Source organism: Populus nigra, chromosome 2, assembly GCF_951802175.1.
Source record: "Populus nigra chromosome 2, ddPopNigr1.1, whole genome shotgun sequence".
Taxonomy (NCBI): Eukaryota; Viridiplantae; Streptophyta; class Magnoliopsida; order Malpighiales; family Salicaceae; genus Populus; species Populus nigra.
The window spans coordinates 32,038-58,638 of NC_084853.1; the positions used below are offsets into that span (position 1 = coordinate 32,038).

General features: G+C 31.5%; 1 protein-coding gene across 3 annotated transcripts; it reads right to left on the minus strand.

Moving 5' to 3' along the window:
* Window positions 1-12,034: 12,034 nt before the first annotated feature.
* On the minus strand, window positions 12,035-25,988 carry LOC133682537 (phospholipase D zeta 1-like). 3 transcript variants are annotated; one of them, XM_062105911.1, is made up of 20 exons: window positions 25,498-25,986; window positions 25,024-25,125; window positions 24,762-24,877; window positions 24,526-24,667; window positions 23,436-23,606; window positions 22,292-22,465; window positions 20,324-20,566; window positions 20,127-20,243; window positions 19,332-19,471; window positions 19,075-19,224; window positions 18,038-18,194; window positions 17,442-17,948; window positions 16,679-16,789; window positions 15,348-15,494; window positions 15,057-15,254; window positions 14,764-14,865; window positions 14,336-14,467; window positions 14,149-14,214; window positions 12,530-12,591; window positions 12,035-12,433 (listed from the first exon to the last, which is right to left on the minus strand). In XM_062105911.1, the coding sequence occupies exons 1-20, from the start codon at window positions 25,768-25,770 to the stop codon at window positions 12,187-12,189; spliced, it is 3,357 nt and encodes a 1,118-aa protein (XP_061961895.1). In that variant the 5' UTR covers window positions 25,771-25,986; the 3' UTR covers window positions 12,035-12,186. The 3 variants fall into 3 exon arrangements, with proteins under 3 accessions (XP_061961895.1, XP_061961896.1, XP_061961894.1); XM_062105912.1 differs by having other exon boundaries at window positions 24,762-24,852; window positions 25,498-25,521; XM_062105910.1 differs by having other exon boundaries at window positions 12,035-12,591; window positions 25,498-25,988.
* Window positions 25,989-26,601: the final 613 nt, after the last annotated feature.

Here is a 26,601-nt window from a genome sequence, read left to right on the forward strand (position 1 = left end):
TTAAGTTCAAAACCCATTTTACTTAGTCCTCTTCTCTCTAAGAAATGATAATCAATTTTGATCAATACACAAATTCCCTTCATAATCAATTGATTACCTATCATAATATTATAATTAATCTTGATAGTTTTGATTTTAAAGAGCTCCATAAATTATCCAAAACTATCAGGTTTATGTAGAATCGATTCTAAAAAAATAAAACTAAAGAAACTGATCAGACTTAATTCATGGGTTAGACAAGATAGTCTTTTATGGACTAGACCCGAGACTAAAATTAAGTTAGTAAAAAATAATTTTTTATAGTTCAAAAAATTATTTTACTTAAACCTAGACATCATTTATGAATTTTACCCAAGCCTAAAATTAAGTTAGCAAAAAAAATCTTTTATAGCCCAAAGAGTTATTTTACTTAGACTTCAACTCAAGTCTGGTTGTGCATGTGTGGATTTAAGTTCAAAGCCATAAATAATTAATTTTGGTTAATCTTCTTGCTTAGGTCATCTACTCTCTAAGAACTGATAAGAACTATTTATGATTAATCTTTGATTACCTATTATAATGCCATAATTAATCTTGATAGTTTTGGTCTTAAAGAACTGCAGAAACTATAAAAAATTATCCAAGTTTATGAAGAATCAGTTCTAGAAAAATAAAACTGAAGAAACTGATTAGACTTAATCCAGGAGCTGAATAAGATAATCCTTTATGAACTAGACCCAAACTGAAAATTAAGTTGGTAAAAAATAATCTTTTGTAGTTCAAAAAATTATTTTAGCCAAATCCAGACCCTCATTTATAGACTAGTCGCAAGCCCAAAATTAAGTTATCAAAAAATTATTTTACCTAGACCTAACCCAAGCTAGGTCGTGTGCGTGCATGAGTTTAAGCCCAAAGACATAAATGATCAATTCTTATTAATTGTTTTTGCTTAGGTCCTCTCTTTTCTAAAAACTAATAAGAATTAACATCATAATAAATTTCATCCATAATCAGCTTTTTTAGAAAGCTTTAAGTTTTTTCAAAAACATTTAAATAAAGAGTTCTTTGAAATCAATTCTTTATTCACTCATAATTTACTTTAATCATGTTAGTATTTAATGTTAAAAAGCTATCTTACATGTTTAATTTCAATAAAATTGTAACCCAAAAAGTGAGTGTACTTCATTTTTAATTTGATATCAAATATACTCATTAATTATATTTTAAATAAATTCCCAACAGGATTAATAAGATGGAAAACTTACTCATTTATTATACATGTTAATTTTTTGTTTTATTATAAAATAATATACTTAATCAACTTTTATATCAATTTAAACGGTGTAATTAAAGTAATATTAACTTATGGTTGGAAGAGCAATGCTTCTAGTGCATTCAAAGCACCATGATTCAAGTGATTTTAACAGGAACATAATGTTGGTCGGGCAGGGATCTTCAAGTTTGCCTACTAATACCATTTTATGATGGGTTTCACAACCTATGGAATTTTGCTAGAATTAGCTTAACCCGTTAAGGTTTTACTAGTTTGATCAACACAACTACAGAGAATAAACTAGAACTCCTACTTAAACATAAATTATTAAAAAATAAAAATAAAAATTTTCTCCCTCTCTCTTTGTAAAAAAAAATGATAATAAATAAAAACAATAAAAACCTCCATTCTCTCATAGGACCGACCATAGTTATAAAACTCATGAATTGAATTGAGTCATATATTGATCCGGGTTGGAAAAAAAACATAAATGACTTCATTAAAAACTCAGATTGACCCCTATTAACTCGATAAAAACTTGCCCTCAACCTATTAGTTTTTTTATATATATAAAAAGTTGTGTATTGTTTTCCTATTTTCTCCACATTAAAGGATTGTGAATCTTTATTGTGTTTTAGTATTTTATGCTTCTTTTTGTTCCTCTAGTTTTGTTCTAAAATGTGCCTTTTACTGTAATATGTTGTTTTTTTTATCAATATTTTTTTTAAAGTTCGTTGTTGCCTCTCGATGTTTTAGATGATTTTACTATATGTTTTGTTGTTCATTGCTTTTCTAGGTTGTTTTTATTTGGTGAGAGTTTGTTTGTTGTTGGTGAATGCATATTAAGTTCCTTGGTTGGACCTGATATTTAGAGGGTGTTTGAGAGTGTGTCAATGATTATTTTTTAAAAGTGTTTTTTGCTCGAAAATGCATTAAAATAATATTTTTATTTTAAAAAAATTATTTTTAATATCAGCATATCAAAATAATTTGAAAACATAAAAAACAATATTTTTAAAAAGTATTTTTAAAACATAAAAATAAAGAAGTTGTTATTATTAAATTCACTTGCTTGGTTTTGGCTTTGTTAAAATTTATGTTGACACACAACTTGCCTCTGCGCTATTTTTTTTTTCTAATTATGTTGCTTGATTTCAACTGTTTTGCGGTGGAACTTCTTGTTTATCACATCACTCTTCTTTCATTATCTGTTGATACCTTTTTCCTTATATATATATCATGAAAAAATCCTTCTTCCATAGTTAAAATATTTGGGAAATTATTTTTGAAAATATATTTGGATTTGGTTTTTGAAAAATTGGTTTGTTATAAAGAAAGGAGGGGTTTTGAAGCAGAAATGTCTCCTTGGGGTTTTGAAATGAATTTGGAAATACTACCTATTTGAGATATGGAGTCACTGGAGGTCTATTGGGACACTTTTTGTAACGCCAGGAGTAATTCTGGTGATTTGGATATAGTGTCAACCCAATGTTGAACTGCGTCTGTTTGTACCTGTGGTGGTTTTGTAGTTTCTTCTTCTTCAATAACTGCCTCATACCAAGATTTGATAGGTTTGACAGCTAAGATGGCTGAAGACATGAGTTTTGTAGAAGGCTTGGGGCTCTCTAGTTTTGTAAGCTGGGCTTGAGGGGCTTTCCCCTTGTCTTTGGATTTTGCTTTAGAAGACATCAGGACCTGTTTTAAAAGAATTATCAGGTTAAGAAATCAGGGATGGAATTTGAATCTCTTTTAATGTAGACAATATCGAAATAAAAAATGCTTAAAATAGCTTGCTATCTGGCAAAAATTTGTTTTGAAGTAAGATTTTGGACATTTTTTTGTAAAACTTCTTTTGCAGATTTGCAATCAAAACATATATATATATATAAGAAAAAAAATTCATGTGTTCTCTTCAAGAGAGTGCATTGTCGATGCTAAGCATTTGTTATGTTCTATTCTTTTATTTTTGTCATTCCGCTTATATTAGGTCATAGATCACCCTTAAAAGTTGCTTTCTTTTGTGACTCCTTCCTCTATGCCACAGGGGTGGCCTCGTTAAGGGACAATATTCCCAGCACTTGTGCTTAGAGAGGCATGACTTTCTACTTTGGATTTTACTTAAGCTGAAGTCTTGCAATGTTTCATATTTTTATTTGATTTTTTACAATAGGCTTGCTACTTGTTCTTGTTTGGGGGTCATGGTTTGCTGTTGTGTTGTTGTTCCATTCATTAGTGCTTTATTTTAGCTTTTTCAGTTTTTTTTTTCTGATTTCTATTGAATCTTCAATTGAAGTTTTCCCCCTGCCTTATCTTGCCTTTTTACTAACTTTCTTTTCTGATTGTGATTTCTAGTATCTTTTTTTTCTCGTGTCATTGTGCTATTTCCAGTTCATGATTGGCTGCTTTATTTTTTTTTTTCACTTTTCTCTATTTAGCTCAGCCATGGCTAATACAAGTAAGGAATGTCAACCTCATGATCATGTGGTCATGCAACCCACAATTAAAATTAAGATCTGATTCTAGAAAGCTGAAAGAGATCTGATAGGAGTGACACAATGAAAACCTGTCCCAAGGCACGAGCACTATTGGAATAAAATCGAATAACATCACGAAGCCAGTTAATCTTTAATAAGTCAGATTCAATTCGTTCAAGAAACTCTCTCACACGTTAAAATTAAATAGTTCAGAAGTATTATTCATCAATGGCTGTCGAAATGTAGGCTTACATGTGCTGAAAAATTAACTCTAATGGATATACCATTATGGATTGATTGAATTGATCCACATACAAAAACTAATCCAAAACCTTTACTAGTAAGCTCAAACTTTGATCCAAATAAGCTTTAAGTTGTAGCTAACAAAATAAAAATAAAGCTTATAAGTCTTAAGTTTTTATCTGTCGTGAGATGAGAATAAGAAAAGAAAACATTGTAGGTATGATACAAGACTTATTTATAGCCTATAATGTTGCTCACTAATCCTAGGAACTAAAGAAGAAGTTTTTGCCCCTTTGATTTCCAAGTTAGAAAAGGATTCTGATCTCAACCTTATATTTATCATTCTTTTGGAAGCATAAGGAAGCTACTTTAAATGCTCTTCTTTGCCACTTCTTGGTATCCTTCCAATATATGAAACACAAATTGTGTCAGCCATGTGTTTTCTAAATCAGTTTGGATTCATTTGTTTCATATGCTGTGTTTTCTCCTCACCTAACAAGTAAATAAAATAAAAATACTAAATCCTAATATTTAAAGGAAATAATCAATCTTCCCATATATAATAGGAAATCCAATACTAGTTAGAACTCCACAAAACGCATGAAACAGCATATAACAAGACTGACCTAAACTGGTACAAAATTACCAGCCTTATTGTTGAAACTTCATGGGATAAGGGTGGATTAGGCCCCAATTACACATGGATTAAATCTACTAAGTTCTCCCTCATGATATTCCAAATGATCCCCAAGTTCAGTCTTGACTGAAACTTACACAACCAGTCCATTCAATGCTTCTTTCAATATCTTCGTTTTGGACCTTGTGATGTGTCTATTTGAAACGTGTAATGGTTCCTTGGTAATTTTCGACTTATCCACTTCAAGAACATTCCCCTTTAGTGCTTTTAAAGTAGGCCTACTATTGTTTTAGTTTGTTTTTCATTTTTTTCCCATTGCTAGAAGTAACTGCTTCTTTTTCACTGATGTTGGTTTCTTCTTCTTACATTCGTTTGGTAGATGCAATCTAGAATTTCATTATTTTATCTATCTTTCTTGTGGTTTGACTACTGTGTTTGTGTTGGTTTTAACTTCCTCCATGCATGATTTTTCATTTTCCATTCCCTTTTTTTTTGTCATGATTGTTTCTTGCCCATATGGAATTGCTTTTTGTTTGATTGAACTTTCTTTTTTGTTAGTTGTGAATATAATTGCTTTTGTACTACCTTGCCACATTTCATTTCCTTCGCTTGCAAATGCATCCATTTTTATTTTTTCATTATATATATTGGTATTTCTACATGGTTCATTAATGCTTCTATATTTTTTTTGTATGCATCAATTCTTTTTTTTTTCATAACATCTTAGCTAAAGGTTTGTTGCTCCTTTTCTAGTTGAATTTCATGTTAAACTAGTTAGCTAGCCTTGCTTTGTTTTTTATGCTTTTGTTAATTATCTACTAGTAAATTAACATGCCTATTTTTCTTACAATCCCAATGGAATTACATTGCTTTTATAAGGTTGGTTTTTGCTTATCAACGACCCTTTCTATCTCCAACTTTCATCTCTACGTATTAAAAGCCTGTTTGAGATTGTAGTAGTGGTTGCAGTTTAAAATACTTTTCACTTAGAAATGCATTAAAAGGATATTTTTTTATTTTTTAAAAATTATTTTTGAAATCAACACATTAAAACGATTTTAAAACATTAAAAAACACTAATTTTTAGCAAAATAAAATAAAATTTAAAGGAACGCGAGCATTCCCAAACAGTCTCTAAGTTGATAGTTTGTATGATTTTCTTGCCTTTTGTTATGATATGGTCTTTGTTTGATTGCTTGCGTTTATCTATGCTGGTGAAGTCCCTTTTTTTATTAATTTATGACCAAATCTTTCTTGATGTTCTTTATCTTCCTTTTTCTTTTTCTTTTTTAAAAATTATGCTTCTCGAGTTTATGTATCATTGCAGTTGTTTCTGCCTTAAATGAGCTTCTCTTGCGCTTGGCGCTGCTTCTCACAAGTAATTCTGAATGACCTTCCTCTTCTTTTCCACTTCTGCTTGTGATTTTTATTTTTTTTGAAAGTTCTAGCCTACCATGGGATTAATCCATTTTTTTGTCCTTTATTGCCAATTATTTTCAAGGATTGCTCATTTCCTCTTTTTCCTTTTTCGTCTACCTTGCTTATTTTAAGGTTTAGAGCTTTAATGCAACCACCCTTCTAATTTGGGAGGAAGGATTTTATGCTCTGTCTTTGCTTTTTTGTGTTTCTATAAATCTACGCGATCTTTCCTTCACTAAATTATTGAGTTCCAAACTAGGTGTTTCATTAACTTATATCTTATTCTTGGAGTGGGAATTTTTTAATAGGTTTGGTTTTTTATAAAAATAAAACAACCAAACTAGAAATTTTTTTATAAATATTCAAAACCAAGCTGTACCAAAAACCAGTCCAAACCAACTGATTTTGATTGGGTTCAGTTTAGTTTTTTAAAGAGAAAACCTACAAAACTTGTGGGATTTTTTTGGTTTTTTTAGGCTTTTTATAGCCAAATTAAGTTGTACTATTTGTACAATCCAAAAAATAGTGAATTAGAAACTTTGATGAATCAATTTTTAAAATTTAAACCACATTCATCTTAAATTAGGTTTCATTTAGGGAGATCGACAATGATTGATATATGAGAATTTGAGGTGTTGTGTTCAACTGAGAAGGTGGAAAAGAATAGCCAGAGGTTGTGTTTGTTGGGTTTTGTGAAGAGAGATTGACAAAGAGTAGGAGATTGGAAGAGATAAAGATCAAGGAGATCAATAAAGACAACTCCTTAACAGTTTCTGCAAACTCCTATCTAAAAGGTTATTTTTTTAGCAATCAAGATATAAGTATTATTTTACTATGCAAATAAGAAAAACGAAAAAAACCCCTAACAAAATACCCTTTTTTCTATTTCAAGGGCAGAAGAGTATTTTTGTTGTGCATTTTCAAAATTGATCAATAAAATTGACCATATTCAATCTACAAATAATATTTGAATCCCTTTAAAAAGATGATTTTACCCTCAATATCAAAGCAATTGTTAAAAACAATAAAATAGTCATTATAGTACTTATATCCACAATAATTCTACTTCAAAAACAACTGAGATCTTTTAATTTTTTTAATTAACTCTTTTTTTTTTGTTTATTATTATTATTATTTGTTTTGTTAGGTTGTCAGGATCCGTAGATGCCTAGCCTTTCCCAACATTTCATTTTTTTTTTAACGCTACCTATCTATGGAAGCTTATGCATATATATGATGTACCTTAGTCTATGATACATCAAAATAGTACATCAGTTCCCACCCTATTTGTTGGACTTCTTATTGTGACAATATGCTTTTTTTTCATACCCTAATTTTAGGAGATTCTGTGTTTCAATGAGTTTGAAATGTTTTAGGGCAAAATAGAAGCTGAAATTAGATTTGGAAAACCAAAAAAAGCAACTATAGTGACCTCTCTAATTACGAGAAGTTGCAGAGACAAATATCATGTTGTTCTTTTCCAGCCCCCTATATATCCTGCCCATGCATGCAGGCTTGATTCTCCACCTCCATCGGCATAGGCGTCATTTTTTTTATTTTAATTTTTTAGTAATTCAGTTTTAAAATCTTTTATTCATTTAATTTTCTGTTAAGATTATACAAAAATAATCATTTTTTTTGGATTTCCCATAAAAATTACAATAAAGAGATATTTATGATATATTTTCTTGTTTTGGACTAAATATATATGTGAAATTATATTAATCTTTTTATTTACAATATAGTTTATTTGAGAGATTATTATAAGTTTTAAATGAGGATAGCATGATTTTAAATATATATCATCAATATAATTTCACTATAGTGGAACAATGTATATTACAATGTTTTGCTACAGTGAAATCTACTATTATTTGCATAAAATTCTAATTTAGCATTTGAAATTTTCATTTTTTATATAATTGATGCCTATAGTTTTAGGTGATTACATTTCAATCCCAAACTTTAATTTTTTTTCTCACATTTTAGTCTTTAGGATAGCATTTAGTTAGTGTCTCGAGATAGAAGAGATGAAGACAATTGGTACAGAGGAGACAAGAGAAAACAAGAGATGGTGATAAAATAAATCTATTTTAGAGAGAATAATTGTCTTTATATCTTATTCGGTTAATTATGAACAAGATAAAATAAAATATTAAAAAAATTTATTTTATCTTTAATATATTTTACTATCAAACTTGATATATTTAAAAAAATAATTAGATAATATTTTTTATTTTAATTTATATTGAGTGTTGAAATTAATTCTCTTCTAGTATAATTTGAAAACAACTGGAAAGTTAGTAGAATTAATATCTTCTTTCATATCCTTCGTTTCTATGTTGGAACTAATTGAAAATTGATTTAACTTTTTAGGATCAAATGACTAAAGTGTGCTATCATTAAGGTAGCATTTGATTATTCTCTTGAAATAGAAAAGATAAAAACAGTAAAGATAGAAACAAGTTTAGTTGAAGAGACAAAGATAAAAACATAAAAAACATGTCATTGAGATAATTTTGGAGTGAATTTTTATACTTTCAAAATATAAAACAAACAAAGGACATATCTCTAGAGGTAATATTTTTTTTTTTTTATTCCTAAAATATCCCTAGAACAAATTCTTAATTTTAAAATTGTCAAATTAATGCATATAAAGATAAAAGTAGTTATTATCATAGTTTTAAAACCCGACCTAGAGCAAGGCCAGGATCATGGAGTGGAAGGGTCAACCCTTGACCCAAGTTAACCCAAATTAAAAATGATTAAAATGATGTCATTTTGATAAAAAAAAATGAATGGGTTTTTGACCCGTGTTTTATCTCTAGTTGACTAGATTACGGGTTGACCCAAGTTTTTGATAAAGTCAAGTCAGGTCAATTCATCCTCTATTTTCTCTTAAACCTAGACCAGGTCAGGCCCTCTCAATTAATCATGTCTCGAGTCAATCTGTTAGGTCAGTAAGAATTTTATAATTAGAATTATTATAATATTATTAATTTCAACACTCGATATAAACTAAAGTGTGTGTGTCTTTAATATGTAAGTTTGATAATAATATATATTAAAAGCAAAATGAACTTTTATATTTTATTTTGTATTGTCTATTATTAATCAAATAGGATACAAAAACACGTATTTTGTTTTGTATATCAGTACTAAACATAATTTTATCTACTATCAATCACCGTCTCTACTGTCCTAAATCAATAATTAAATATTACATAATAAAACTTGCTAGTGTTTGTTTAACTTAGCACTAAGGTAGTGTACGGTTATTCTTATAGAACATAAAAGATATAGACAGTAAGGACAAAGAAGATAAGATAGAAAAGAAGATAAATAAAATCGTGTTTTGTAATGGTGTATAAGACGAAGTGATTGTTTTTTTATCCTGTTTGGTTATAGTGGACAAAACATAATAAAATATGAAAAAAAAATTATTTTACCTTTAATATGTATTATTGTCAAACTTACATATTAAAAAAAATTAAAATGCTATTTTAAAAAATAATTCCTTTTGAATTAACAATTAAAATGCTATTTAAAAAAAATCATCATATTATGTCATATTTTGTAAATAAAATTAAAACTTTTATGGTTATAGTTACAATAACTTTGTTAAAAATTATAGATGAGCATAATATGCAATAAATTGTAAGAAACAAATCGTACATAAATATTAATTGAGAGTAAAATACATATTTTTGTATTGTTAATTTTTATATAGTTTTCACAAATTAATTATTCTTTTATTTTAAATAAATTCACATAAAAAATATGAAAACATGATTATTTTCTCTTCTTTTTTTTTTTGAAACTTGATTTTTAGATTATGATAAGTTTTTTTTTAAAAAAAACGCACTACTAATTAAAAAATATTTTTTTTGTAAAAAAAACATTAATAAGGAAAAGGAGGTTTTGCCTAAAGAGATAAACTTTATCCTTCCTCAGTTTAAATTATTGAGATTCTTATGAATATTTATTTTAATTATCTTGGTTTTTTGTTATTAAAATACAATATTGTTAATAAAAAAGACATTTTTAATCAAAACTAAAAAATACATAAATAAAGAATGAGAACTTTGACTTAAGAAATACATTTTTTCCTTTAAAGTTTAAATTTTAAAACTCTTGCGGATATTTATTTTAATTTCCTTGAAATTAAATAAAAATTAATTTTGAAATTCTTCTCAGGCATCATGTGAGTGTAAAATCTAGTTTAATCTAAAGGAAAAAAGTTCATTGGAAATAATATGTTTCAAGTTTTTGGGAAAATATATTTTAAAAATAATTAATTTGATCTTACTAAGAAGCAAGATGATATTATTTTGTTACATATGGTTGAAATTAAAGAATGAGTAAGGAGTTTGCGTAATGGTGAAAACTTGGGAGACAAGATGCAGGAACATCTAGTCGAGGAAGCAAGATCAGATGGTGATGAAGGAATCAAATCAAACATGGTTGTGGTGATGATTTTTATCAGCATAATCGAAGGAAGGAAGAATTAGACACGTGGAAGTGTTGAAATTTATTTTAAATAAACAAATTATACGTAAATAATAAATTAATCTTAAATAACCTTTATTTTTTCCACTTAAATAACTCTTGATTTTTCTATATTTAATTCTTAATTTACAGTAGTTAGTCAATGATTAATAATGATAAAAATTAATTTTTATTAGTTCTTTAACGTTTTAACTTCCAAAATTCACTTTAAACAAAGGTAAATAAAGAATAGTCGTATTTTTTAGATTTATCCACTTTTTCATCTTATTTTTAGTGTTTTCTTTTAATTTTTATGATTTGATTTTCCTTAATTCTAGAGTTTAGATTAATCTTGTTAAGAGATATTTGAATTATATAATTTTTTGTTTAGATATCTTATATAGAAAAAGCAAAGTAGTGGTGTTGGGATCTTGAGAGATATATTGCAAACTTTCTAGTTATACAACTAAAAGATAATAAAATCTTAAGAATAAATAATTTATCATTGACAAGAACAGAAATCGTATTATTTTAAAGTGCTTTAATAAATAAATATTTTTTTTATTTTAATTTAAGTATATATATTTTTATTATTAGTATGCATATTAGAACCTTAAATTAATATATTTTATAAATTTGGATACACATGTTAGTATGCATGCATGCTGATATTATATTTGTTTTGAAAATATATTTGTTATAAATTATTATTTTGCATATTTATAGATTAAACTTGTATGATATTTTTATCTTTCTTGAAAATTTTCTTAGAATTACTTGAAAAATAGTTATTTTGTAATAATCTTAGCTTAAATTCACTTCATCGATATATCTTTTGAATATCTTTTAATTGATTTGAAAAAAAAAAGTAAATATACAGAAAAAAACTATCTTGATTAAAGATATTTAAAAAGTAATATTGGCCTTAAAATAATTCATTTAATAACTACTATTATCCTAAATGGAAATATTTTCTTAATCCATTTTTTAATTAAAATTTAAATTTAAAAACTCTTTTATGACCTATTTTTCCTATGCATAATAAGCAAGTTAGTTGGGGATTTCCTTTATTAAAGTAGTGTCTTCATCATTGAGTTTCAACATGTTTATTATAAAAAACAATTGAATTTTTTTTACTCTAAATTAATTATTTTTAATATTTTTAAATCATTTAATATATCAAAGTCAAAAATAAATTTTAAAAATCCAACAGCACCGCTCCTTTGCTACTTTGTGCACATTAACTTTCTATATATTTCAATTTTCTCTTCATACTTAAATTGCAAAGACCAGGGACCCAAGAAAAAATTGACTGATTTAATAATCTTTTCGATGGAAAAAAAAAAAAAACATGGTTGAAGAGCAATGCTGCTAAAAGTACGTATACTTGGTTTTTTTTTTTTATATATATATATATATACAACAATGTTCAAGATACATCACTTACATTTATAGCTAGCTCTCTTTATCTCTATCCCTCGTATTTTTCTGCAAGTTCGAAAAGGAAAAGGAAGAAGAACAAAAAAGATTAAGGATTCTTTTTACGAATTGATTTGAACGCTATAAAACAATGGCTGATGACATTATCAGTAATCATCACTGGTTCGAAAACCAGTAACCAGTGACCCAGCAAAGAAAAAGACTGGGACTTGGAACGGACCGACCCTCTACTCTTAATGAAAAACTTGGGATGCATAATACTCGCTCTCATTAAACACAGGTCTTAAGTCTTCCTTGCACATGAACTCCAAAGGGAAAGAAACAAGATGTCCTCGCGTCGACTGTAATCTCTCCAGTGGATCGGTGTTTTTTATGTCTCCATTTTGGTAAGATTCAAGCTTTTGGGGGGCTATCCCTAAATCGATGGTGGTGTGACCAAGCCTATCCTTCCGGGACACCATACTTTGTCTGAGCGCAGCTCTGCGGGTGGTCGGGGACAGAAAGCAATCAGTTAGCGCGCGTGCACGCACCCAATTAGAGAGCATGGTGGGGGAGATGATAAGTGAAGTATCATACCTGGTATGTATAAGATCATTAGGCACGCAAGAGAAGACATCCTGGTAGATCATGGTATTTGTCTGTCAAATGAGAATCATCAATAAATCGTTAGTTTGCGTGCCAAATTGGAGGCAAATGCAAAAGCACCAAGCGGACAACCTCATGCAAAAAGCAATTCTTATAGCTGATACGATACAGAGAATCATTTCTACCCCCCTTATATCTGGTTGAAAACAAAAACACTTGAAGAATTTCTTTTGCCCCTGGAGTCTTGATACATCTACTCAAGTTTACAACAGAGATGGGATATATAATACTGTAGTTCACTTTTTGCTAGTTTTTAGAAGAAAAAAACACATCTAAAGAAAGTAGATGAGTCGAATCGACAAAACTATATGAACTAGATCATCCAATCCAATTATCATGAATTAAAAAACCTTTCAAGCAAAAGTGAAAGGAGGAGAAAACGCAAAATCTACACTCGAAGAAACTAATACATCTTTTAATGGTTTCACTAGAGAGGAGACAGTACAAAATTGGGTCCTGTTGCTATTGATGGATGGCCAATACTTGAATATAAATGAAAAGATTAAGTTCCAGTAAAATTACAAGAAAAAAACTTTGTTAATCAAGTAATTTATATGGATGCATGTGATAATGATTTCATTTTTTAAAACAAATTACTCGAGTAAGGAAAAATTGGTCATATATTTACTCATTGATAAATTGGAAAAAAGCATCGCAGATGAAGGAGAGCATGATTATTTCAAGTACATGACTTGACTTGATATTTTAAATATTTTGTTAATGTGTTTTACAAGTTATATGAATAAGAAACCTATATTTGTTGATATTGTGAAAGGAGTGCAAATGTTAGGTTATCAATGAAAGAAGTCAATTTTTTTTTTTTTATCAAATGATTTAAAAACTAGATGAAACTAAAGAAGTAGATATTCGTAAGGAATTATTATGGACAATTGCTGAAAGTTCAATTAGGATCATAAGATATTATCATAGACAGCGCAGAAAATTTTAATACACTTGGAAAAATATTTCAATCTATGATACTTAATTATATTGTGTTAGGTTTGAATATTATCAAAAATCTATCACATAAAAGCTGGTTATTTTTGCTTATATTGATAATTCAAAAAATATTTTAAGACCGACATGTATTCTAGCATCAAATCCAGGGATTAAAATGAAATTATCCGATAAAGACAAAATAAGCTAAAAGACAAAAGAAGATAACAATCTAAGCGTTACAATTCAGCGTGTTGTAAAAGGGTGTTATACAAATGTGGCACTATGTCGTGTGGTCTAAGGAGTTTTCTTCTATTAGGTTTTGTTTAAGAACTTGGAAACTACATAAGACAATGACTAGCAACTTACACCCTATTTTAATGCAAGCTTTTGAACCCATGAACTCAGCCCTCAATACATAGGGAAGACCTCCAGATTCAGCATAAACACACAACATTATCTTATCTGACACTATATATATATATATATATACATGGGATATTTGAACAAACAGGCAGCAGTTCCCAAATGTTCTTCGCATTGAATCTAAATTTTGAAAAAGAAAAGGTACTGAATTAAATAGTCTGCTAAAATAAAACCATTTTTGTTCTCACCTTTGCAGTTGACATCCATATGTCTTTGTAAGTTGAATCAATTACTGGGTCAATTACTTTATTGATCTGAGATTAAAAGAAAAAAGAATGTACAGAGTCAGCTGGAAAGCAGTTAGCAATAATCTATCAGTGCTGTGATTTCCTCCACTGTGGAGCAGTCAATATTTCTACAATCACAAACACTAACCGCTTTGGAATGAAGACCAAGGTGTTCAGACCACAATGAAAGGCGAAGACTAAGAGTAAATTTTCCAGCTTTCCGAGGCTTCCCTCCCATTAACGAGTCCACTAACTCTTTGTCTTCAATAAGTACCCCAATCTAAAAATATTGTCACAAAGAAACAATGTAATAATATTCCTTCATCGTTAAAAGTTTTACTGCCCATATGCTATAATATCAATTCTCATTCTCTTTCACTCCTGCTCACTTACTCATCATAGATCCAATTTTATCTTTGTTCTTTTCCAGTGACAAACTTTATCAAGGGCACTCTGTTTAAAGTTTGAACCGGGACAGATGATCATTTCTTAATTGTATCGGGTATGTTTTAACTTTGAGAATCAAAATTTCTCAAAACAGTAAAGCTTGTAGAAAAACATGGAAAAAAGTGATACCTCAGAATCTCGTGACCCAAGCAGACTCCTGTCATTGATATTGGCTGATCCAATCAAGGTTGTACGGTCATCTATTATCATGATTTTACTATGGACATACACCTGTAGGTACAGTAAGGATCAATAAGCATTGTGTCAAATGTAAAGAAGCGTGTACATTAATAGATGAAGTGAATAAATCACCAAATATTATACATTGAGGTGAGGTGCTAACAGAATTTTGTCAATGACCGTGGAGCAAAATAAAGATGAAGTTAATGAACTGTACAATATCTATGCATCAAAGAGAAAACCTGACTAGTGGCCACAGGACCACCATCAAAAAGTCGACCATAAGATCTAAGGCCATAGAAAGAAATGTAATCATGTGTCTTGGGACCAAGATGATCATAAAGATTATGCAATATTGAATTCTGTCCTCTGCAAATAGTTCGATATTGCCAATGCATTATGGCTCTGACAGATGCTGCACCACCATCATCTACACCACCCTGTGAGACTAAAACTTGAGCCAACAAAAGAAAAAGAAAAAGAAAAGGAACATTCAGATTTCAAATTTCAGGGAATGAGCCAAGAATTAGAACCTGGAAACCTGGAAGCAGTGGTATGACAATTATGACCCTGAAACATTTCTTATCATTAAATGCTCGCATAATACGCCGATACAAAGCTTCTAACACACGATTCCGTATAATATCATCTCCTGAAAGACCTGATATAAGAAATTGATTCTGGGAAACCCAGCAATGAAGCAAAAGTCAGGCAAAATGAATAACTTCAGACTTTAAAAAGCTGCCTTAACATTAAAATATGAAACTTTCATGGTGATTAGAAAGACAGCAAAAATAAAGAATAATTACAGTTAATAAAATTAATTCTTTTAGTCTGCTCATTCACATAACCATCTGTTAACCAAATTATTAAAAGCTTATGGTAAAATCTTTCTTGATGCTTTTGCCAGCATTAAAGAAAACTCTTTAGAATCATTAGAAAGTGACATCCATTAATATTTCCCCGCTGTTTCCTCATAGATGAAAAGCTATTCTTCTGTATAAAGTTTATTATTCTTTCTCTCTAAGCAGCAATCAATTCACAGCTTCCAACAATGTATAACACTTCCCCTCTAAAACTGACTAAATCCACTTCCTGTGGCCTAAACCCATTCATCCTAGGCCACAGTTCTACAGTCTTGATTTTTCCTTTCCTTAGCCTACCCAGGGCCCAGGCTCATATACATGTCTTTCAAGATGCAATCTTAGAAAATGTAAATGAGCAAGTCCATAATGTAATATCAGAGTGTCTAAATGAACTCATGACTCTGGATAACAGATGAAACTGGAATCAATTGCCTTCGCCTGATATTGAGGAGATGGTGAAGGGTACCGAGTGCAGTTGGGTAGTTTAGAGATGGGATTGCCCCTGTGCGAATACCAACCCTCTATATTACGAGATAAAGCTTGAAAACTTATATTTTGTGTTAGATACAAGTTTCTCCTTGCCATTCTACCCTTTGCTCTTATCTAAAAACCATTTATATAAATACTTAGCACTTGAAATCTTTTGTCACTGCACCATTAGCATCAAGTACAGCCCCTTTTTATTTTGTGCTTTAAACCAAACTCGTGGCACTCTTCCTTTCCAGTGATGCAAGATCCCACTCTCGGTGACTGAACCTATATAATGAGATGGTAATTTTGCAAGCAGCTGTTCAAGATGACTTGAAAAACTCAATTCTAGTCGATATGATTGTGAGAAGAATGAACAGCACACAATCTTTTCAATTGAGTGGCTCAAAATATAATTCCACCAAGGAATCTATTCAAATTGAGCTGGATGTCCTTGTCCTTGAGTTCTTCGATAGGCAGCTGGTTCCATTCACAGAAAGAAACAATAAATAATGCATAATAGTTTATACCTCGATGTAGACAAAGTGCTCTGCTTTCTCAATAAGAGAACAATAAGCACAGTGAATACTCTCTTCAATTTGGCTTGTTCCAGCAGACCACTGACTCACACTCCTTATGACCTGGAAAATGAGAGAAATCATTGATGCCAGAGGATACAGATAAGTTTTATGGATTATATATAAACATAAAAAGTGCTAAATAATAATGGTAAAGTTAATGGGAAAAAAAACAATTGTATTGTCTTGTAGAATGTGAAATTAAAACAGAAACACATATGCTCTTCCAATTATACACATTAATCACCAGCAACAAAAACACCAAATAAATTGTTCTCTTCCAATTGTACAACATTCATCATTGGTCATGTACCAATAGAATTCCTGGGTGAGATTCAAAAGCATATAGTAACAGATATTAGACCTTCACTTTTTTCTTTCCAAATGCAGAACTCAAGGCTGGCACCGGTTTTAGATTTTCACATTTCTTCTCTTTTTTTTTTCAATAAATGGACAGACCTTTCAGTTCCTCTAAATTTGATTTACATCTAGTAGATTAAAATAAAAATTAGATGCTTCTATGGCTAGCCATAAGGCGTGCAATACTTAATCTACACATATCATGAACAGTAAGAAATTTGGGGCAAAGTATGTTAAATAAGATCCCATGATGGCATTGAGGACTGAGATTATCAGATGACTCAAGGTAGGTCTCTTATGCTTTCTTGGTCATGTTAAATAAGAATTGCATAAAACATCATGAGTTGTAACCCACCTGACAATGACAAGAAACACGAGGACCAACTTGGCCACTTTCATCCGCAGAACCAACCTGATCAACCCTTTCTTGTGTTTCCCACCACTCCAAGTCCGAAGCTTTGGTGCCAGGCTGCGCCAATAAATCTGGTGACATTTTCACATGAAGATCTGAGCCATTGTTATCTACGAAGCTTGTCATTGGCATATCTGGAACAACCAATTCAATTTTGGATTTCCAAAAAGCATGTGGAAGGCTTCTGCCAGGGGTAGAGTCCAACCCGTTTAATTTTGGACCTACACCAGAACCATCAGGCCCCTCAGCTTCCTGAGGCAAAAGAAGAGGGATGTCTTGTAAAGATGATCTAGATGAAAATGAATCTTGCCGTTTGATTCCTTTCACATCATCTTTGATACCCTTTCTTTCAACTTCCATCTCTCTGTTTTGCCCCATATAGTGTGGAATAACCATGTGCTGCTGAGGCATAAGTAGTGGAATAGCTTCCTCATATGGAGCTTTACTTCTCTGGAAAAGGAAAAAAGTATATTCATGTTAAAATTAAAAGTTTTCCCCAACCAGCAGCACAACCATACTAATTGGTGCTAAACTTTGACCTTGGCATAGTTCCAACGCTGTACAAAGTGCCTAGCTACATCACGGCAAGGTGGTCCCCAAAGAGCACAATGGACATCATGCCAAGGCATGCGAGGATATTTGCCACGATCCAGTTCATCTTTCATCATATCTTCCCATGAATTTGGTTCAGATTCCCTGGAAAATGAAGAGAAAATTCATTTCATAAATCCAGCAAATGCAAACCCTGCTTCTAATCCAGTAAATTAATATGCTGATTGCACACCACACTAATCAGTCATAATTTTCAGATGACTCATTGAACAGAAGTCTTTTTATGACTAAGAATGTGTTTGGTAATGAGTTTGGGCTGCGTTTGAAAATGATGTTCAAAAAACTTTGGGACTAAAACAACATCAAAATGTTTGCATGCTTTTGGATGGTTTTGATATGAAAATGTCAAAATCATTTAAAAGCATCCAAAAAAGCTTCAAATTGATGCCTTTTCAGCCCAGATGCACTTTTGCAAAAGCACATGCACCGCATTTTCAAACACAGTAAAGCATTGCACAAAAATGCTATTGGCAAATTGTTGTAAGATTTACTTCAAGTACAATAACATAAGCACTTCAATTGATTGTCTTTGATTGAGCATCTATTTGTGTTTATTACTTTGAACAATCTTGTAACTGCAATTAAGCATATAGTACGTTAATTAAACAGCAGAAACCAGTGACAACAGATATAAGATGGAATCAAAAGATAACCATAGTAACGAATCATTCTTATGTTTCATCATCTCTCAACAGATGTTCATTGAACATTCTAAGAAAAGGCATTTGAGTTTGTATTTGGTAATGCGATACAAGATGCTTTTCAATTGAAAATGCATCAAAATAATTTTTTTGGACTTTTTTTATTTTATTTTTGACATCAGCATATTAAAACAATCAAAAAGCATATAAAAAGCATTGATTTAATACTTTTTCGGACAAAAAGTAATTTGAAGAACACTTTGAAAAGCAAGTCCAACCACAAAAACAAACACTCCTTCATGAGTAGAGGAAAAACGAATTACCTTGGATTATAATAATCCTTTCCTGGCCATACTTGAGGAGGGCAGTCACCCACTCTGTGTTCACAAGTGTCATAACGACCAAAGCACAAGTCCAGTCCTCCAATAAAGCAAATCTGGTGATCAACAATGACAAGCTTTTCATGGTGGGACCTAAACATAATCAAAATATATATCAGAAACTGAAAAGCTCATTGTCATGAAGATAACTCAAATTTGGTTCTCACTGACACTCTTTGAGCCTGTCCAATAATGCATACCAAAGGTAAACACCTGTAGAAAAGTGGTCAGGGTAGCGCAGCACTCTCACATTCTCATGGATACTAAGAAGCTTTGTCTTGCTATAGACACTATTGATTTTCAGAGCAAGAGCCACCTCTTTATAGAGAAGAATATATATCTGCAGTGAAAAATTAAGATTAAATCAGTGGTCATCCATAACCAAAGCAAGTCAGAAGAATTCTTGCAAAGGAATCTTGATAAAATTCTATTTTATCTGTTGAGGGTTTTCCATAATTTTTAAAACTTTATCAGTACCCCAAAGTTTATATGTAATTTTACCATTTAACCAGGAAGCACATGTGCATGTGGAAAAGAAATGTAGTGGAATACAGTTCTCACAGAAGCTGTCTTTTTATTCTCCCTTCCCATAAATCCAGAGAACATCTGCGCCCATTAAAAAGATTCATGGCCTATCCTCCATTTTAATACCTTTAGTTATGCTTTAAAAAAATAAATGAAAAATGCTCCAAAAGTTTTGTGCATATTATAAATAAAACCAAATATCACCTGTTTGGGAGTGGTTGCGGTTGCTTTTCAAAGTGTTTTTCGTGCCGAAATGCATCAAAATGATGTTTTTTTATTTTTTTAAAATTATTTTTCTAGAACAGCGCATCAAAACGATCCAAAACATACTAGAAAAATTAATTTTTAGCAAAAAAAAAAATTGAATTTTGGGGGAACGCGGTTTGCACCACGTTCCCAAACGCTCTTGGACCATCACAAGTAACAAAGCGTCAAAGCAGAAAGAAGAACAATAAACAAGCAGTTTGCACCTGAACCCCTTGTTTAGCTTTGGCTTCCAGCAAAGAATCAAGTCTAGAGGAGGCATGAGCACAAAAAGGACGTCGTAGATAAAGCTCTGGGCACAGCCACCAGCCACAAATAAATATCTGCACAGAATTTCCAAATATAAATTATATGGCAGAATAAATACTAATGAGTAGTGCTGATCCTAAGTACTGGATCTGACCTCAGATTTAGCATCCTCAATTGATAAAGCAATGGCTTCAAAAGCTGCCCTACCATCTACAAACCACTGGGCCTGACTACCATCTTCAGACAAACCTCTAGGAGGAGCAAAAGAGGCAAAACGATGAGGATGACACCAACCCTCAGGAGGCCTAAGTCCAGCATCATTAATTGCAGCAACCCAATCTTTAACTCTAGCACCATTTTTAGATCTCAAGTCTATGCTTCTGTTTCCACATGCAACCTTTAAAGTTTCCAATCATCTGTTAGCGAGTGATATTATCTGATACAATTTCCTCATCTCTAAAAATCATTAATAAATTTAACTGTAATGAAGAGGAATATCCATCACAAATTTAAACAATTTCCTTAGACACCGCTACTTTGCTTCAAGAGGCACTAATAGCACAGTATTTTGTCTAATAGTACAGCCCACTGGAATTTTCTGCATGAAAAACAACAAAGTTTCCAAAAATTTCTTTGTTTCTTTCTTTTTTGAATAAAACTGCACTTCAATTTGTTTGGATGTATGTGCACTTTACACAAAACATGAATTATTAACCCTGATTTTCTACCATCCAGGTTAAACTTACTATTGCAGCTCTTTGTCTCCTTCCCATGCAAGGATTTTCTGTTCTATCAATCTCTTCCAAACGAGAGCTAACCAAAATGGAGACCAAGAAGTAGATCCAGGTATGAAAGGAAGTTGTAGTTTCCATGATATTAGGTGATATAGAAAGGACCTCTAACTTGGTATTGTCTTGAAGATTGTACCTGGAAGTTTTTCCTCATTTTCATTCAACTATGTTTGAGTTTTGTTTTGCTGTGTTTTTGGATTGTAGTAATTTTAATTTAAGTGGATGGACTAATTGCTTGGAAGAAGCTGGTTGTACTTCTTTAATGCTCTCCAAACACTCGATCATGGTCCAATCAGAATGCTCATTGTTTCACGGTGGTTTAGATTTTAGTTGTTGAGGTCCTGGCTTTACTGTGAGCTTCTTGTTCTTAAAGTCTTTTGTTCAGCTGTTTAGGTGGTGGTATTGTCTTGTGTAATCTCATATTTGATTTGGAGGTCATTTGGTTGTTTGAGGATCCTGTATCATAGGAAGACATAGTATTCTTAAGGCGAGCTCAGATATCTAAATGAAAACCAGTCAGCAAAAAAGAAAATGGAGGTCAGTTTTGTAATTAAATCAGCAAAAACTAATAAAATGTCATGCAGTTAGACAATATGATACACTGATAGCCCTTTCCCTTTGTTTCTTATTCTTTATTAGTGAGATTTGTGTAAGCACAAAAAACTACTTTTAGAAGGAAAAACAAACTAGAATATCTAATGTAATAACCAGATTCAAAATGAATTTTTCACTTGTTCTGAAGTCATTCTATAACTGGAAAAAGAAACGGTGAGTTTTACTTCAAAAGTTACAGAAGGCTTTAGAAAGTACGAGGAAAAAAATTAATTGATACTGACAAAACTGGAAGTCACTGATAAAAGTGAACTAAGCAATTTAGCCTGAATTATGATAGCTGGGATTCACTATTAATAAATTGAACATATAGTACCTAAGAAACTGTTGTATCTAGAGGCATCTAGCATGAATTGACCTATATTTCTTTGCTAAGTTGTTTACTAGACATTTCCTAAAAATACCACCCATGTAATCAGTCAGATTTTGACATGCAGGGAAGGATCACTCACTTTTGAAAATGTAATGGCTATCATCTAGGCTGCCTTACATTAAAACAGTATTGTACTACAATAACTTTTCGGCTTACAATGTCCTTGTGTGTGGTAACTGATCCTTAAACAAGTAAAGCAGCTAACGCCAAAGCCAGGATATGCCATCATCAGCAAAGCATAGGGGCAGATCGTGTACAAAATAATGTCATCAAAATTTTAAGATTACATGTTACAAAAGCAGGATAGAGAAACCACCACATAAGAAAGAATCTACACGCTGCTTACCTTAAAACCATGTCGTAAAGGATTCCGCTCCTTTATTTCCACTGCTAATGACACTCGGCCTTCACCACTTCCATCTGAAGCAGGTAATACATCAAAAACAATTATATCCAAAAGCTTGGTATCAAAAGGATCAGCCAGCAGCGCCAAGAATCCTGGTTTCAAAACAGCCCACACCTGCAGAAAATCAGAAAACATGGACAATGCTGTGTGACTCTTAATGTTATGGATAAAATTACAGCATTCTATTGTTGGTGTACCATCAAGAAGCCCCCAATTAGACCACAAAAGTTGTCATGCATCTCCAGGGAAAATTATTGTTGAACTTATCTTTTCCCTTGCCACTACTCGCAAATTCCCTCTTAGCTTTAAAATGATAAACAACATTTTTTCTATCTAAAATTTTGATCCAATTATCAAGTTTGAATAATTGCAGCAATATCCAATAAACTAGTTGTGATTTTGTAAGGAAATTGCAAATGCTGGATCTTTAAGGAATAAGATACATAAAGGGTAAAAATTGTGAGATGCAATGCTACAGCATAATTCTTTATCTTGCAAAATGAATTGCGGTTATCATGTCAAGGACTTTCAGATAACTTGGCAGAATTATGTGCAAGGACCAGGCATTTCACCAAGTCTTGTCCAGCAAAATGTATGGACATGATGATGATATTTTGTTTGGTTGCTTCTGCGTATACCTTAGGCAGCATATGTGGTGCCCCTTTCACATTTGAGCTCCACAATACAAGCCAATGCATAAAGAAAATCTGCTTTTATACCAGACTTCAAGTCTACCCAACAAAATTTGACTTTCTTTTCAAGAAGATTTCTAATTGGAATATAAAGACCAGAAGTATTTCCAAACCATCTAAATCAATAAAGGAGAAAATGAGGAGGTACCTGCACAAATGCACATGTTTGTGCAAACATTTATTTGTGAGGTCTTGTATGTGCGTTCTTAGAAGAAGATTCAGTGTTAAATACTCATAATATCATTCAACAATGTCAATAAAACTAAAAGTAACGATGAAGAACCCTACACAGAAACCTTCATTTTTTGCACAATTGTGCACACACAAAAATGAAAAATGTAACTTCAAATCAAAGCCAGATGCAGACCTAGTTTTGGGCAAGATTGCATTACCTTCTGCCAGTTGTCATTACAGCAACTAAACCAACTGCAAGCACAACATTTCCTGGAATCATCATCCTTCACTATTCGTGGTAGATGCTTCACCATAACATATTCTTCTTTCAGCTTAGGGCCATATTCTGGTGAAAATGACAGCTTAGAGACCTCCAAAAACTTGCAAACCTACAACAGCATGGTGAAATGCATGCCAATTAGCAACCAAGAAGCAGTAAAAATTAAAAGCAAGAAAATATTTTTAATTTCAAATCATCAAGTTTCAAAAACCAAGACTTTGGGATTATGGATTGAACTAGGTTCATACAGTTCATCGTCACACCACGCAAACAGAGAAAGTTTCTGACTTAAATAGATATCAATTGATTCAAGCATTCAAGGGAATGATGTTTCTAAAGGTTGCATAGATGAATGGCAGCCTGGCAGTTCAAGTGATGCCTTATGTTGAATGAACTGCCGGCATGCTTATGATGAGTTCAAAGACTCATAAAGTAGTCAAACCCCATCATAGATACACAAGAGCAGAAGACATGAAGCACTGATTAGGACATGCAATTGAGAAAGGAAGAGAAATTGATGCTTCCATGAGATGCCTGGTGCATTGTGGCTTGAACATCACATAACAAATTCAAAAGACAGTGTGGTACTTAATTGATCATTGTTAGATTCTAGAATATTAAATTAAAAAATTCCTAAAGCAACATGGAAGAAGAAAAAAGAAAGTTGGATTCGATTTTTCTTAAAAAAATATTCACATCTTATATATAGGAGGACAAGAGAAAAAAAAAAAAAACAAAAAAAAACAAAAAAAAAAAAGAGGGCATCTAGGAACTAAAACAAATAAGTTGAGCTGGCCCTCGCATTGGATTTCATAGAAAAAGCTAGTAGAGCTATCAGATCTATCTATCTAAAATTTACATTTTTCTAAAGTCGCTACCATATAAAAGTTAATCTATGATATGCATTTTGTTATCTTGAAATATGAGTTTTCACTTACCACAAACAAATGAGGAAAACGTATTCCGAAATAACAATAGCAACAAAATTCAACAAGCACCAGAAACTTGAAAAAGAAGAAGAAGAATACCTCTCGGGAGTTCACAATATCCATGTTCCCTAAAAAGTGGTTCAAATATTGTTGCATTGTAACCTTTGCACGGTCCGACATTGAATTCTGTCTTCCCAACGCTGGACGGATAACTGGTAAAGCAGCACTTGATGGAACATCTCTGAACAGAAAAACCACCTGTAAGAACTATGAGAATTATTGAAGACAAGGACATAATTCATGTTTAACAATTACACAAATGTGTAAGCTGTGACCTGTTTTTGGCACTCTCATCATGATGCAATGGAATGGTCTCATCGTCAGCATCATCATCATCATTAACCATTGGTGTATGATCTCCTATTCCTAGATTTTGAAGCCATTCTTTAACCTTTAATATAATTTTCCAATAAAAAGCACATCAAAACCACACACCTTCCCAGAAAAAAATCAAATTACCAACATAACAACCTCAAAGAATTCATTTACAAAAGTAACAAACACAACCAATGCCATCCACCACACACACAGACACACCTGCTCTTGCTTCTCAAGAATTTCCTCGAAAAACACCCGTTTCTTCAATGCAAAATGTAAATAAAACACTTGTGCCGCTTTCTTCAATAATCTCCACTTGAACTACATTCACCAAAATAAAATTGCACGTTAAAAATTTCAAATTTCTTTGCCCCTACTATTTCCAAAAAAAAAAAATTGTACAATACTGTTTCTTCAAGAAAACAAGAAAAGAAATTATAGTCAAAAGATTCTGTACAAATTAGAGGGTTCAATAATGTTTCAATACCTAATGTGTAGCTTCAAAAGTTTACTTTTTACTAGCTTTTTTTATGAATATTTAGAGCATCCAAACACGGCCTAAAGAATATTCAAATTCAAATTCAAATTGAATAGTCAAAATTCAAAACCTAAAGAATCAAATTTGCACACAAAATTTAGAAACCTATAAACAAAATCTAGTTCAAATTCGGTTAATTGATCGCGTATCGGTACCTGCTTATATTGAACTTCGATTGTATAAGATAATTGAACAGGACTAATATCGCTGGGGTCGGGTCGAGAGACGGATACAATAGTAGCTTGTGGTAATTCATCAAAAATCCGGCCGGATTCCGGTGTCGAACCTTGACGGAAAGAGAAGAAGGAAGATATGATTGAGGATGATGGTGGTTGTAACGGTGTTGATGGCTCTGATTGCATTTGTACGTAACGGGGACCGCCGCCGCCAACACTCCCCCCTCCCATTAATTGCGCTGACGATGCCATTGATGTTGATTATGATTTAAATTAATAATTTAGCTTTTGAGATCAGAATTTTCTGGTGGAGAGAAAGGGAAAAAGGGAAGGGAAGTCGTGGGAGAGTTGGTTTGGGGTTTAAATAAGTGAGCGCCGTCGACAACCAGCCAACGTGGTCAATTCTGGAAAGTATTGGAAAGGTCGCCTTTTAAAAAAACAATTGTGGGTTAACGGATTCTCCGAACCGAATAAGAAGGGACCGATCTTCTTGTACTATATAATTTATTTCTCTACCCCGTGTTCGGTCCATGCCCATAGCTTAAAAATTAAAAAATTCTTAATAAATGGTGCATGTGCTATAATTATATTTTTTAAACTCGAACTCCAGAAAAGCCACCGGTCAATACTCAAGTCAATTTATTTTTTTAATTTTATAAAAAAATCAACAATGTTATTGGTTAATTGTTTTTCTAAGTGGATTGATTTACAAGTCAATTATATTTTTATTCGAATCATATTATATCAATTTTATTTTTATTTATATTAAAATTTGATCCAATCTAGACTTTGAATTATTAATTTATGGATGTTAGGTTAGTTAAAGTTTTAAAAGTAACTTGAAATGAGAAGAAAAAATGTTGTATATACGAATTTTTGAAAAATCAATGATGTTTTGCTATTTTATTAATGATTTAAACAAAAAAACACACAATTATTGGAACTACTAAGATTAATTTGATTTGGTTATCAATTTAAAAACACTATATTTAAAACTCGTTTTATAATTTTATTTAAAAAAATATGACTTAACAATTTGATTTCCGACATATGTTTGGAAACTAAATAAGTGTATGTGTTGGT